Below are 12,632 nucleotides of genomic sequence, written 5' to 3' on the forward strand. Positions count from 1 at the left end.
TCTACGCACTTATGAAACCAGGCGGTGTTCATGGTTGAAACGAACACAACAATGAGAACCAAAGACGGTTAAGGGTTGATTGTGTGACTTATGGTTGTCTAGGTATACACCAAAGATCGACGGTTCAAAGATATCAAATCTACCGATTGACCGAGTATATCCGACATAAGTTTACTACGGAAAGTTCAAAGGGAAACCTACTTATCCAGATGCGATTAATCCTTGCTTGTAAATCACACAGTTTTTTCATGCATACTTCCGTGATATAGCCATTCCCCATTCATGTGGGGGATTGTTGAGGTTTTTGGTTTTAAGATGAAATAGTCTTAAAATGAGGGTGAATGGGAAATGGAGGGAAAATGAAATTTTTGAGTAAAATTTTAAGTTTTCCCCTCTTGACAATGAGACATTGTCCCATATTGGAAGAGGAAAAGATTTTTGGTGGGTATATATATAATTGCTCTTCTTGTAGCTCTTAAAGAGTTAAGAAGAAAGCAAGCCTCGCGCCGTCGTCGTCGTCGCTCGCTCGGCTCGGCTTCGGCTACGGCTACGGCTTCGGCTTCGGATTTGGGTTTGGATTTGGATTTGGATTTGGTCAAATGATCGATTGATTGATTAATTTTGACACCAAGTTAATATCAAAATGAATATCCCTGTCGGGTGGCATGCCCGGTGGGTCTGCAGAAAACACATCTGTAAAGTCTCGCACTATCAGAACAAAATCAATAGTAGAAGTATCAGCACCAACATCCCTCACAAAGGCCAAATATGACAGACACCCCTTCCCAACCATCTGTTGGGCCTTCAGATAAGAAATCACCTTGCTGGGAACATAATCTAGAGAACCTCTCCACTCGATCCTAGGTAACCCCGGCATCACCAATGTCACGGTCTTAGCGTGACAATCTAGAATAGCATGACATGGAGACAACCAATCGAGTAAATATTAACGTAAGATTATCCGTATTTGTAACGGATATTTTCCAATCCGTGTATTGACCACAAGGCAGCCGCCTAATGCTCTTTCCACCATGATTGTGCTTGCTCCACAAACAAGCTAATGCTTGCTCCACCATGGAGTGTGGACGATTGTTCTTCTTCAACATTGGCTGCTATATATATGTGCAGCAGCTGTTGAAGAAAGACACTCAACACACAACACACAAGAAACAAACTGAAAATCGCTCAACAGATTTGGCTATACATTGCACTCCTTCCTCTCAGCATTTCCATACGATTTTCTGAGTTTCTACTCCCTCGTTCTGCATTGTTTTTAACTTCAAACAAAGCAATTGTAAGTGTGATTTGCTACCGAACTTTGTGTTCGCTGAAACACTGAAACACTGGGGTTTGAAGTACCGCTATACCAGTGTGTGATTCGTTCTATCCTGGGAGGAAATAATCCATTACCTTGGGTACTAGGAGGGATTAAATTCCTTAAAAAAACACTGTGAATTCAGTGGGCTCGAATTAATTACTGTTTCATTACGTTTACTTATATTTTGCAGAATTATTATTTATAAATACAGCAATATTGGCGGGAATAACAAATTTTAGATTGGAATGAGCACAAGTATCTAATTAAATTTTAATGGTTCATCCTCATAGTTAAGACGATATCCAATTATTTGAACTCGACAAACAAGTCATTTTACGAAAATTCATGTTGGTTAATTCACAAAAACGTGTACTTTGTTCTTCCATATATAATTATTGATTCAAATTTTTATTTAAAGTTTGATATTATTTTACAAAACTGTATACTTTATGATTCGGTATATACATAACGCACATGTCAAGAAATTAGTTCTGATAAATTTTTGTAATGCCTTCAAAATAGAATGAAATAAACAAGTATGAAGTCTAATGCCTTCAAAATAGAATGAAATAAGCAAGTGTTGTCATAAATGTGGAGCACTGTCCATATTCTTTAACAATGCTCAGTATTTATAGTTTTTTTCTTCTTCTTGAGTGAGGTAATTAATTAGGTTTCTGATCTTATAGTTCAAAATATTTAAGTAACTTTACACCAAATTAGGTCCTTCAGAATTAACAATAGTGCGAAATTAGACATCACAAACTGACGCCTCTAAACTGGCACCTTTAATGATCCTTGCTGTAGTATTTTGAATCCCATTTCGTTAAGTCAAAACAGATAAAGAGAAAAATAAGGAAGTACTGTAGTACAAATAAGCAATTGAAGTCGTATACGTCCACGTCATATTTTTCCCAAGAAGGCAAAATGAAGCATTAAAAACAAATTGCATACTCTGTTATTTCAATTTAGAGACACACTTTTATTATTAATCTGTTCCAAAAAGAATAACGCATTTCTATAATTTGAAATAATTTAAAATTAAACTTTTTATTTTACCAATTTTACTCTTATGGTGTATTTGGTATGAAGGAAAACATTTTCCGGAAAATATTTTTCAATTTTTTCATGTTTGGTTGGTTTAAGTGTTTTAGAAAATATTTTCCTAATATTTTCTTTATCAAAAGAAGGGAAAACATTTTCCAAAACTCCTTCTCAACCTTCTCCACCCTATTCCCCAACCAACCCCACACCCACCCATCCACCTAACCCCACCCCATGCATATCCACCCCACCCCCTCTCTCCAAAAAGGCTTCTTTTTCTTTTTAAATTTTACTTTTTTTCCATTACCACCCATCCTACTAACCCCCGCAAAAAAATATTTTTTTTACCTTTTTTTTTTGTAATTTTAAATTTCTGCTTTTTTCGTTTTTCTGCACCACCCATCCCCGTCAATCCCCCCACCCCACTGCTCCCCCTCCCCCGCACAAAAAAAAATTACTTTTTTTGTAATTTTCAAATTTTTATTTTTTCTTTTTTCTGCACCACCCACCTCCCACTCCCGCCCCCGCCAACCCAGGTCAGTTTGCATGTAGTTTGATTCCTTCGAACAACGACCATAGCAAGGTGTCGTTCTTGGGCAGAATGAAGGCACACCTTCACCATGCAAAAGAAAACAGGTTTAATGCCACACGGCCTTCGTACTTGCTCCCCTCCAACACTATAAGAAGGAGGCCTCAGTCTCTCTAAATCTCATCCCATCTTTGTAGTTAACAAATCAATCCTAATTAGCCATGGCGTTCACTACTAGACTCCTCTTAGCTTTACTCCTCTCTGCTTTTCTCTTGTCTGCAACAAATGCAGTTCGAGATTACCAGGGTCAGCAAGCTGGTCAGCAGGGGGAGAGAGGCACTCGTCTGACTGAAGCCCAACAATGCCGTTTAACAAGGCTCACTGCTAGCCAGCCCACTAACCGAATTGAGTCAGAGGGCGGCGTCACTGAGCTGTGGGACGAGAACGAGGAGCAATTCCAGTGTGCTGGAGTTGCTCCCATGAGGAGTGTCATCCGCCGCAATTCTCTTTCCCTGCCTAATTTCCATCCCATGCCTCGCTTGGTTTACATTGAGCGGGGCCAGGGACTGATTGGCATTACTTACCCTGGCTGTGCTGAGACTTTCCAATCTCAGTCTCAGCCCTTCCAGGCTGGCCGAGAGCCAAGGGAAGAGAGGGGCCGAGGCCGCAGAAGTGACCAACACCAGAAGGTCCACCGCATTCGCCAAGGAGATGTCGTGGCACTTCCAGCTGGCGCTGCTCATTGGTGCTATAATGATGGTGAGGAGGAGCTCGTTGCCGTCTCTGTCAACGACCTCAACCACCGGTCCAACCAGCTTGATCAGAACTTGAGGGTAAAATTCATTAGTTTCTACAATTTGATGACTTTTTGTTCATGCAATTTCATAATTGGTTGGCTATGTCTTTGGACTGCAGGCATTCTACTTGGCTGGTGGAGTACCAGAAAGTGGAAGGCAACAAACTCAAGAAGGCCAAAGACTACAGAGCAGGCAGAGGTTCCAGAACATTTTCCGTGCTTTCGACGCAGAATTGATGGCTGAGGCCTTCAACATCCCAGCCGAGATTGTAAGGAGGATGCAAGAAGAGCAGAGCGAACGTGGACTAATTGTGAATGTGAGGGAAGGAATGAGAATGATTAGGCCCGACGAAGAAGGAGAATTTGAAGAAGAGCAAGGGCGACCACGACGAGGACAGCAATGGTGGGAGGAAGCAACCGGAAATGGCTTGGAAGAAAACATTTGCACAATGAAAATCCGCACCAACCTTGAACACCGAACACAAGCTGACATCTTCTCAAGGCAAGCCGGCAAAATTAACCATGTCAATCGCCAAAAACTTCCCATCCTTAAATACATGGACATGAGTGCTTCTAGAGGCACCCTCTATCCGGTAAATCTTTGTTTAATTTTCTCAAGTTGATTAAACTGAAAAAACCTCTATTACTATGACTTAATTATACTGAATTGGTGGATGCAGAATGCATTGTTGACCCCACATTGGTCAGTGAACAGCCACTGCGTGGTGTACGTGCAAAGAGGAGAGGCACAAGTGCAAGTAGTAGACCACAGCGGACAACAAGTGATGAACGACAGAGTGAACCAGGGAGAGATGTTTGTGGTTCCTCAGTACTTCGTTTCAACTGTGAGAGCAGGACAGAATGGATTGGAATTTGTAGTATGGAGGACAGGCAGTGAGCCCATGAACAGCCAACTAGCAGGTTACACATCAGTGATTAGAGCCATGCCTATTGAGGTCCTCACCAACGCTTACCAGATTTCTCCGAATGAAGCACAGCGCTTGAAGACGAACAGGGGCGGAGAGAGCTTCCTCCTATCTCCCCAGCGAAGGTCCTTTTAAAATGGCTTACAATGTGTATCATCTAGCCATGTGTGCTAAGTAGTAAATATGGTTTCTCGTTTTTGTTTCTGAGCAAGGAAATTGCAGGTAACTTGTACGAAGAGTTGTGTTTAGTTAAGAGCAAGTAATAAAATCAATAAAGTACCTGCCTTTTTGTTACTGAAATTCTAGACTTCCTTAATCTATCTGAGCTGTGTGCAAAATGTCTGATCAACTTTTACTTAGCCTGAAGTAACCGGTCAACTCACGCGAGATGTGGGAATTCCTTTACAGACTGAACAAGGAGAAAGAGAAATTGATATATGCAGTCAAAAGTTCAGTACGCAAGGCAAACTAGGCATATTTTATGAGTTGTGCCATATAGAAAGATGGTAATTCATTAATTTCTCTGGGATAATATGGTAACTCATTAGTTATGGCCTATGGGGTTAACTTAAATGTAGCATATTTCACAGGCAGAAGCGGGAGAGAAAGAGAAAGCCAATAATGGGGCCTCATTAGCTGTGGCAAATGTTGGGCCACAATACCAACACCGGATCTTTATTCCAGTCTATCAGATGGTAGGATGGATAAGCAAAAATAATTTTAGGATAAGAATTTAGTATACAACATACTAAACAATCAAACCAAATAACCCCTAAGGGCTCGTTTGATATGAGGGATGAAGAATAATTAATCTCGGAATTAAATTTGAGATGAGTTTATCTCATGTTTGGTTGTGATAAAATCGTGATATAACTAATCCCGAGATTGTAGTATTTTTTTATCCCTATGGGAACGTGGAATAACTAATCTCAGAATAATTAATCCCGATATAATTAATCATGAGATAACTTGTTTCCCAACCAAACGACCCCTAAGGGTCCGAGGGATGATTCTTTAAAATCACTCTTAAAAATATTAAATATTAAATATTCCGCTAAATAATAATTAAAAATAACTTCAATCATGAAAACAGTGTTATTATCATTACTGTGGTTGTTTTAGTGATTTTTCCTTAATATTAATGCTAATGTATGAGCGAAGCAGAGGCACAAAGGGTTTATCTCAATTCTCTTTATCGAAAAATTATATTGTTTATATAAGGTCAAAATTACTTTTTATGTATCCTCTAAGCTAACGGGAAACTAAGATAGAATAGGACGATTCTTTTACTAAAGGTTGAGTGTAAGCATGTAAATATTGGGATAGACGCTTGTATGTGCACATAAATATAGATTTTAACTGAAAAGTTAGTGAAAAAAAATAAAAGAGTGCTGGAGAAAATGTGGGGGAATACAAGTAACTACTATGTGCATATAAATATAGATTTAGTTAGAAAAAGTTAATGAAGACTGAAGAATACACAATAAAGAGTAGGGGTGTTCATGGTTCGGTTTGGGTCGGTTTTTCCCTAAAAAGAAACCAAACCAAGTAAGTCAGTTTTTCAAATATTGGAACCAAACCAAACCAATTAAGTCGGGTTTTTATCGATTCGATTTTTGTCGGTTTTTTGTCGGTTATTTTCTTAAATATGAGACATACACTACCAAACGCATATTCCGGCGAGTACATTTTCAACGTAACGCTATCAAACCAATTGCTTTTTGAGAAATCTATCATTTACCAATATATATTGATGATAATTGACTCAAATAGTGATGAATAACTTAAGTACTCAATTAAAAATTGATTATTTTTAACACAAAATAAATTTTTGTACTTAATAAAAGAAAACTACCAATCGAACTAGAAGGCAAAGAATTAGATTATTATAATAGCAAAGAACTAGACTACAAATACAAATGACTAATATGTACCATAAAATTTTAGAAACTTTATATAAAAATATACATATATATAGGTGTAATAATAAATTTAAATAGTTACTTTTATAGTCGGTTTGATTTGGTTTTTTCTTTTATTAAAACCAAAACCAAACCAAATTTGATCGGAATTTAAAATTTAAAACCAAAACCAAACCAAACCTAAAAATATCGATTTTTTTGGTCGGTTTGGTTTGATTTTCGATTTGGTTCGATTTTTCGGATTTTTATGAACACCCCTAATAAAGAGAACTGGAGAGGTGGTGGAATACAACTAAGAACACTTCTGATCCTAATTTTTCTGAAAAAAAATAATTGTGAAACACTCTTGAAAAACTAAGCTGTTTGTTGAAGAAAAATAAATTGTTACTGTTAACCACGGAGAGAACATCGGGGTTAAGTCACAACTCATTTGAAGCGTGTTCACCATAATTATAAAATGATAAGTCTTAAATTGAATGAGGTATTTCCCCTCTCGTGCGTAGCGTGAGAAAACTCAATAGTTTAGTATTATCCTCTACTCTCCTTCGAAACATCGGCGAAGGTAAAATTGCTCATATCCGAGTAGTAGATGGATAAAATTGCTCCAAACGAATAGAAAAGGGGTAAATTTGGCCCAAATAAGACAAAAAGATAATTAAGTTTTTGACAAGTTTCCACGTGGCATCCACTTGAGAAAATTGCTAGAACTTTCTAACGTTAGCGGAGAGGATTACTTTTGGACCTTTAGGTAATAGTAGGAGCTTTAATTTTTTGTTCACGTAATATAAATGTTTGGTCAAAATCGGGCTTGACTTTCGTGTGACTGATCGAGACTAGAACATGGTAGGGTAAGGTTCAAACTCGTGTTATATCGAAACATGGTGCGAAAGTTAGATTGCCGAGCTCGTGACCCAGAGATCGATTAAGATCGAGATCGGCCAAGATCGAGACTGGCCAAGATCGAGACCGAGCAAGATAGAGATTGAACGAGACCAAGAAAAGCTTACCGAGCCAAATAACGGAGAGCCGAAATATCCGCAATCGGGCGAGGATCGCGGCGGAAATCCCAGCACGTATCAAGGAGAGGCCGATTAATTAGCCTATCATGGGATTCCTTACTGTATTTAGAATTGTATCAAAAGTACGACTCCCCTACTATATAAAGGGGGTATGATCATTTGTAAGGGAGATCACATTTACGCAATACAAAGCAATATACTGCCTCATTTTAGCTTTCAATATCTTGTTACTCTGTTCTTATATCATTTGAACATTCACTTGGTTTGAGGGTGACCGAACTCAAGGGCCAAGTCTATTCGATTCGTTTGGTTTTGTTTGTATTTATTTCTTTCACAGTCAATTTTAATATTAATATATATATATATTCTCAATTTGTGCCAAGTTATATCACGTATCCTTAAAATTGTGTATAAATTCAATTGTTATCCGTTTTTTGGGTAAACAGTTTGGCGCCCACCGTGGGGCTAAGGATAATAATGATCGCCTGGTACTAACTTTCGTAACACACACTATTTTACACTTGTTCTTATGAGTATTTTTGATTCCAGGCTAAAAAACAAAAATGTCAAACTCTCAATCAGCGCCTCTACATGTTGACAACGAGTCCGGTCACCAAGGTGAAAATAACAACATAGCGCCTGGTAACGAGATACTGCTTGCTGATCTCACAGGAATTCCGATCGCAGATCCGATCGACGCTAATTCACATGTGGCTATCGATGCAAATTTGCCTACCGACCCCGAAAATAGCGTTCGTGGTGGAGCCCGGTCGGTGACTCGGAACGCACAAAACGTTGAAGGAGACGGGATCAACCTACGAACGATCTTTGAAATGTTGCAGGCTCAACAGACGGCGATAGCTCAGTTACAGAACCAAAATCGCGCACCAAGCAAGGCTGAGCCCGATCCTCCCTGGGAAGTCACCCGCAGGGATGAATCAGTCGTAGAAAGGTCAAACGAACGTGAATCGGGGGCTAGCTCCGAAGTTATAAAGATGCTTGAGGAGCTGACGAAACGGATAGAATCAGGGGAGAAGAAGATCGAGGCTAACGACAAAAAGGTAGAAACTTACAATTCCAGGGTAGATCAAATCCCAGGAGCACCTCCGATATTGAAGGACCTGGATTCCAAGAAGTTCGTACAAAAACCTTTTCCTCCGAGTGAGGCTTCGAAGCCGATCCCTAAAATATTTCGCATGCCCGAGATTCCTAAGTACAACGGAACGACTGACCCAAACGAGCATGTCACCTCTTACACATGTGCAATTAAAGAGAATGATCTAGAGGACGACGAAATCGAATCCGTGTTACTAAAGAAATTTGGGGAGACCCTGTCAAAAGTGGCTATGATATGGTACCACAATTTACCACCTAACTCTATCGAATTTTTTGCTATGCTTGCAGATTCTTTCGTAAATGCACACGCCGGAGCCATCAAGGTTGAAACCAGGAAATTAGACCTTTTTAAGGTAAGACAGAAGGACAACGAAATGCTCAGAGAATTCGTGTCTAGATTCCAAATAGAACGAATGGACCTACCACCGGTCACCGACGATTGGGCAGTTCAAGCTTTCACCCAAGGACTCAATGTTCGAAGCTCGGCGGCTTCGCAGCAGTTGAAGCAGAATTTGATAGAATACCCGGCTGTCACTTGGGCCGATGTACATAATCTGTATCAATCGAAGATCAGGGTCGAAGATGACCAACTCGGGGCTCCTCCCGTTGTCCGCTTATCCTATCAGACCCATCGACAGAATTAAGAGGGATATCGACCAAGAACCAAGGTCGAACAGGGATCGATACCAACCGTATAATAGAGATCGTAGGGGCAACGGAACTGGGCGCAACACTGTACGAGGTGAAAGGAAAAATGATCGAGGCCAGAGCTCTCGAGGGCTCATGAGCAAGAATGGTTTCGACAGGCATACCGGACCTAAAGAAGCACCACGATTGTCAGAATATAACTTCAACGTCGATGCATCCGCCATCGTATCGGCTATCGGACGCATCAAAGATACTAAATGGTCTCGACCTTTACAAATCGATTCAACACAAAGGTATCCCAACAAAATATGAAAATATCATGGCACACATGGCCACAGAACGGAGGATTGTCGACAACTGAGAGAAGAAGTAGCCCGGTTATTCAATGACGGGCATCTTCGAGAATTTCTGAGCAATAAAGCTAAGAATCATTTCAGAAATAGGGATTCCAATAAATAGAATGAATAAGACGATCCCCCACACGTCATTCATATGATCATCGGAGGGGTCGATGTTCCTCAAAGTCCGATGATAAAGCGCACCAAAATACCAATCACAATGGAAAAATAGACTCGAGATTACATACCAGAAGGAACTTTATCTTTCAACAGCGATGACGCAGAAGGAATCATACAGCCCCATAATGATGCATTGGTAATTTCTATACTCATGAATAAAACTCGAGTTAAACGTGTGTTTATTGATCCAGGTAGTTCGGTCAACATCATTCAATCGAGGGTCGTAGAACAACTCGGCCTACAGGACCAAATTGTGCATGCGACCCGAGTTCTAAACAGATTCAACATGGCTTGTGAAACTACTAAGGGAGAAATAACGTTGCCAGTAAACGTGGCTGGTACCATCCATGAGACCAAGTTTTATGTGATCGAAGGAGACATGAGGTACAATGCCCTATTCGGGAGACCGTGGATCCATAACATGAGGGTTGTGCCCTCGACCCTTCACTATGTATTAAAATTTTTGACACCATAAGGGATAAAGATGGTTTATGGGGAGCAGCCCGCCACAAAGGAGATGTTTGCAGTCGATGAAGTAATTCCAATATCAACACTCTCATCGACAATGGACTCAGGTTCGGAAGTGAAACAGGAAGCCAAATAGCAATCATCGATGCCAGCCTCGACCCAATCGAACAAGCAAAGGATTGACGAAGACGACGATTACGGGGTTCCTCGATCCTTCATAATCCTCGATGATTCTGACGCCACCGAATCGATGGTCGAAGAACTGGAGCAAGTCATACTAATCGAACATCTTCCCAAACAAAAGGTATACCTGGGAACAGGGTTAACTCCCGAGCTCGGGAAAAAACTTATATAATTTCTTATAGCTAACATGGATTATTTTGCTTGGTCCCATCTCGACTTAACAGGGATCCCACTGGAAATCACCACCCATAAATTAAGCTTGGACCTAAAGTTCCATCCGGTGAAGCAGAAAAGAAGACTCCAGTCCGAGATCAAGCATGCCTTCATCAAAGACGAGGTAACCAAGATTCTTAAAATAGGGTCCATCCGGGAAGTAAAATACCCTGAATGGTTAGCAAACGTAGTGGTAGTCCCTAAAAAAGGAAACAAACTTAGAATGTGTGTAAATTACAAAGATCTAAATAAAGCATGCCCCGTGGATTCTTTTCCTTTTCCTAATATCGATTGCAAGATCGATGCAACAACCGGCCACGAGATCCTTAGTTTTTTCGATGCCTATTCCGGGTACAACCAAATACAAATGAACTCGGATGATCAGGAGAAGACCACGTTCATCACTAAGTATAGAATCTACTGCTATAACGTAATGCTATTTGGATTAAAAAAATGATGGTGCCACGTACCAACGCCTAGTAAACCGGATGCTCGAAGAACAAATAGGGAAATCTATGGAAGTGTACATAGATGATATGTTAGTTAAGTCCCTGCGAGCAGAGGACCATTTGAAGCATTTGTAGGAAACCTTCAGTATATTGAGGAAATACAACATGAAGCTAAACCCGAAAAAATGCGCGTTCGGGGTCGGGTCAGGCAAATTTCTCGGATTCATGGTATCCAACCGAGGAATCGAGATCAACCCCAACAAGATCAAAGCTATCGAGGACATCACGGTAGTAGACAACGTAAAGGCCGTGCAGAGGTTAATCAGGCGCATAGCAGCCCTGGGGCGATTCATCTTGAGGTCCTCCGATAAGATCCATCAATTTTTCTTGTTGCTCAAGAAGAAAAATAACTTCACATGGACCCCGGAATGCCAGCAGGCCTTGGAAGAGCTTAAACGTTACTTATCGAGCCCGCCACTGCTGTACTTATATCTGGCAGTATCAGAAATAGCGGTAAGTGGAGTCCTGGTCCAGGAAGAACAAGGTACGCAATTTCCAGTTTATTACATTAGCCGGACCTTAGGTGAGGCCGAAACTAGGTATCCCCACCTAGAAAAGTTGGCCCTCATTTTGATAAGCGCCTCTAGGAAACTAAAACCGTACTTCTAATGTCACCCCATATGTGTTGTAACAACTTATCCACTTCGAAATATTATGCATAAGCCCGAGCTTTTGGGGCGGTTGGCTAAATGGACCGTAGAAATCAGTAGGTATGATATCGAATATCGACCCCGAACAGCCATTAAATCTCAAATTTTGGCAGACTTCATGCCGGCCCTAGTACCCGAAGTTAAAAGAGAGCTTTTTGTAAACTCGGTACAACCTCAGGAATCTGGACCCTCTTTACGGATGGGGCTTCAAATGCAAAAGGGTCCGGACTCGGTATCGTACTAAAACTGCCCACAGGCAACATGGTTAGACAATCTATTAGAACTGTGAAGTTGACTAATAACGAGGCCGAATATGAGGCCATGATTGCAGATCTCGAACTAGCAAAAGGCTTGGGAGCAGAGGTGATCGAAGCCAAATGCGACTCCCTCATCGTGGTGAATCAGGTTAACGGAACCTTTGAAGTTAGGGAAGAACGGATGCAAAGATACCTAGATAAGTTACAAGTAACTTTGCACCGATTTAAGGAGTGGACTTTGCAACATGTGCCTCGAGATTAGAATAGTGAGGCCGATGCCCTCGCAAACTTAAGGTCATCGGTCGAAGACAACGAGCTCAATTCAGAGGCCATCGTGCAACTCACGAGGTCAGTAGTCAAAGAAGGCCACGCCAAAATAAACTCCACAAGCTTGACCTGGGATTGGAGAAATAAATACATAGAATATTTGAAAACCAGAAAGCTTCCCTCAGATCCAAAAGAATCGAGGGCCCTGCGCACGAAGGCAACACGATTCTCCTTATTCGAAGACGAAACCTT

General features: G+C 40.7%; 1 protein-coding gene across 1 annotated transcript; it reads left to right on the forward strand.

Annotated features, from left to right (window-relative positions):
• The first annotated feature begins 3,094 nt into the window (after window positions 1-3,094).
• Window positions 3,095-4,910, forward strand: LOC107779119 (11S globulin seed storage protein 2-like). Its single transcript, XM_016599494.2, has 3 exons — window positions 3,095-3,721; window positions 3,804-4,277; window positions 4,365-4,910. The coding sequence occupies exons 1-3, from the start codon at window positions 3,110-3,112 to the stop codon at window positions 4,743-4,745; spliced, it is 1,467 nt and encodes a 488-aa protein (XP_016454980.2). The 5' UTR covers window positions 3,095-3,109; the 3' UTR covers window positions 4,746-4,910.
• Window positions 4,911-12,632: the final 7,722 nt, after the last annotated feature.

This window comes from Nicotiana tabacum, chromosome 19 (assembly GCF_000715075.1).
Source record: "Nicotiana tabacum cultivar K326 chromosome 19, ASM71507v2, whole genome shotgun sequence".
Lineage (NCBI taxonomy): Eukaryota > Viridiplantae > Streptophyta > Magnoliopsida > Solanales > Solanaceae > Nicotiana > Nicotiana tabacum.

Coding starts and splice junctions, on each gene's coding strand:
- LOC107779119 (XM_016599494.2), top strand. CDS start 3,110: ATGGCGTTCACTACTAGACTCCTCTTAGCTTTACTCCTCTCTGCTTTT. Junction 3,722..3,803: donor AGCTTGATCAGAACTTGAGG/GTAAAATTCATT, acceptor TTTGGACTGCAG/GCATTCTACTTGGCTGGTGG. Junction 4,278..4,364: donor CTAGAGGCACCCTCTATCCG/GTAAATCTTTGT, acceptor TGGTGGATGCAG/AATGCATTGTTGACCCCACA.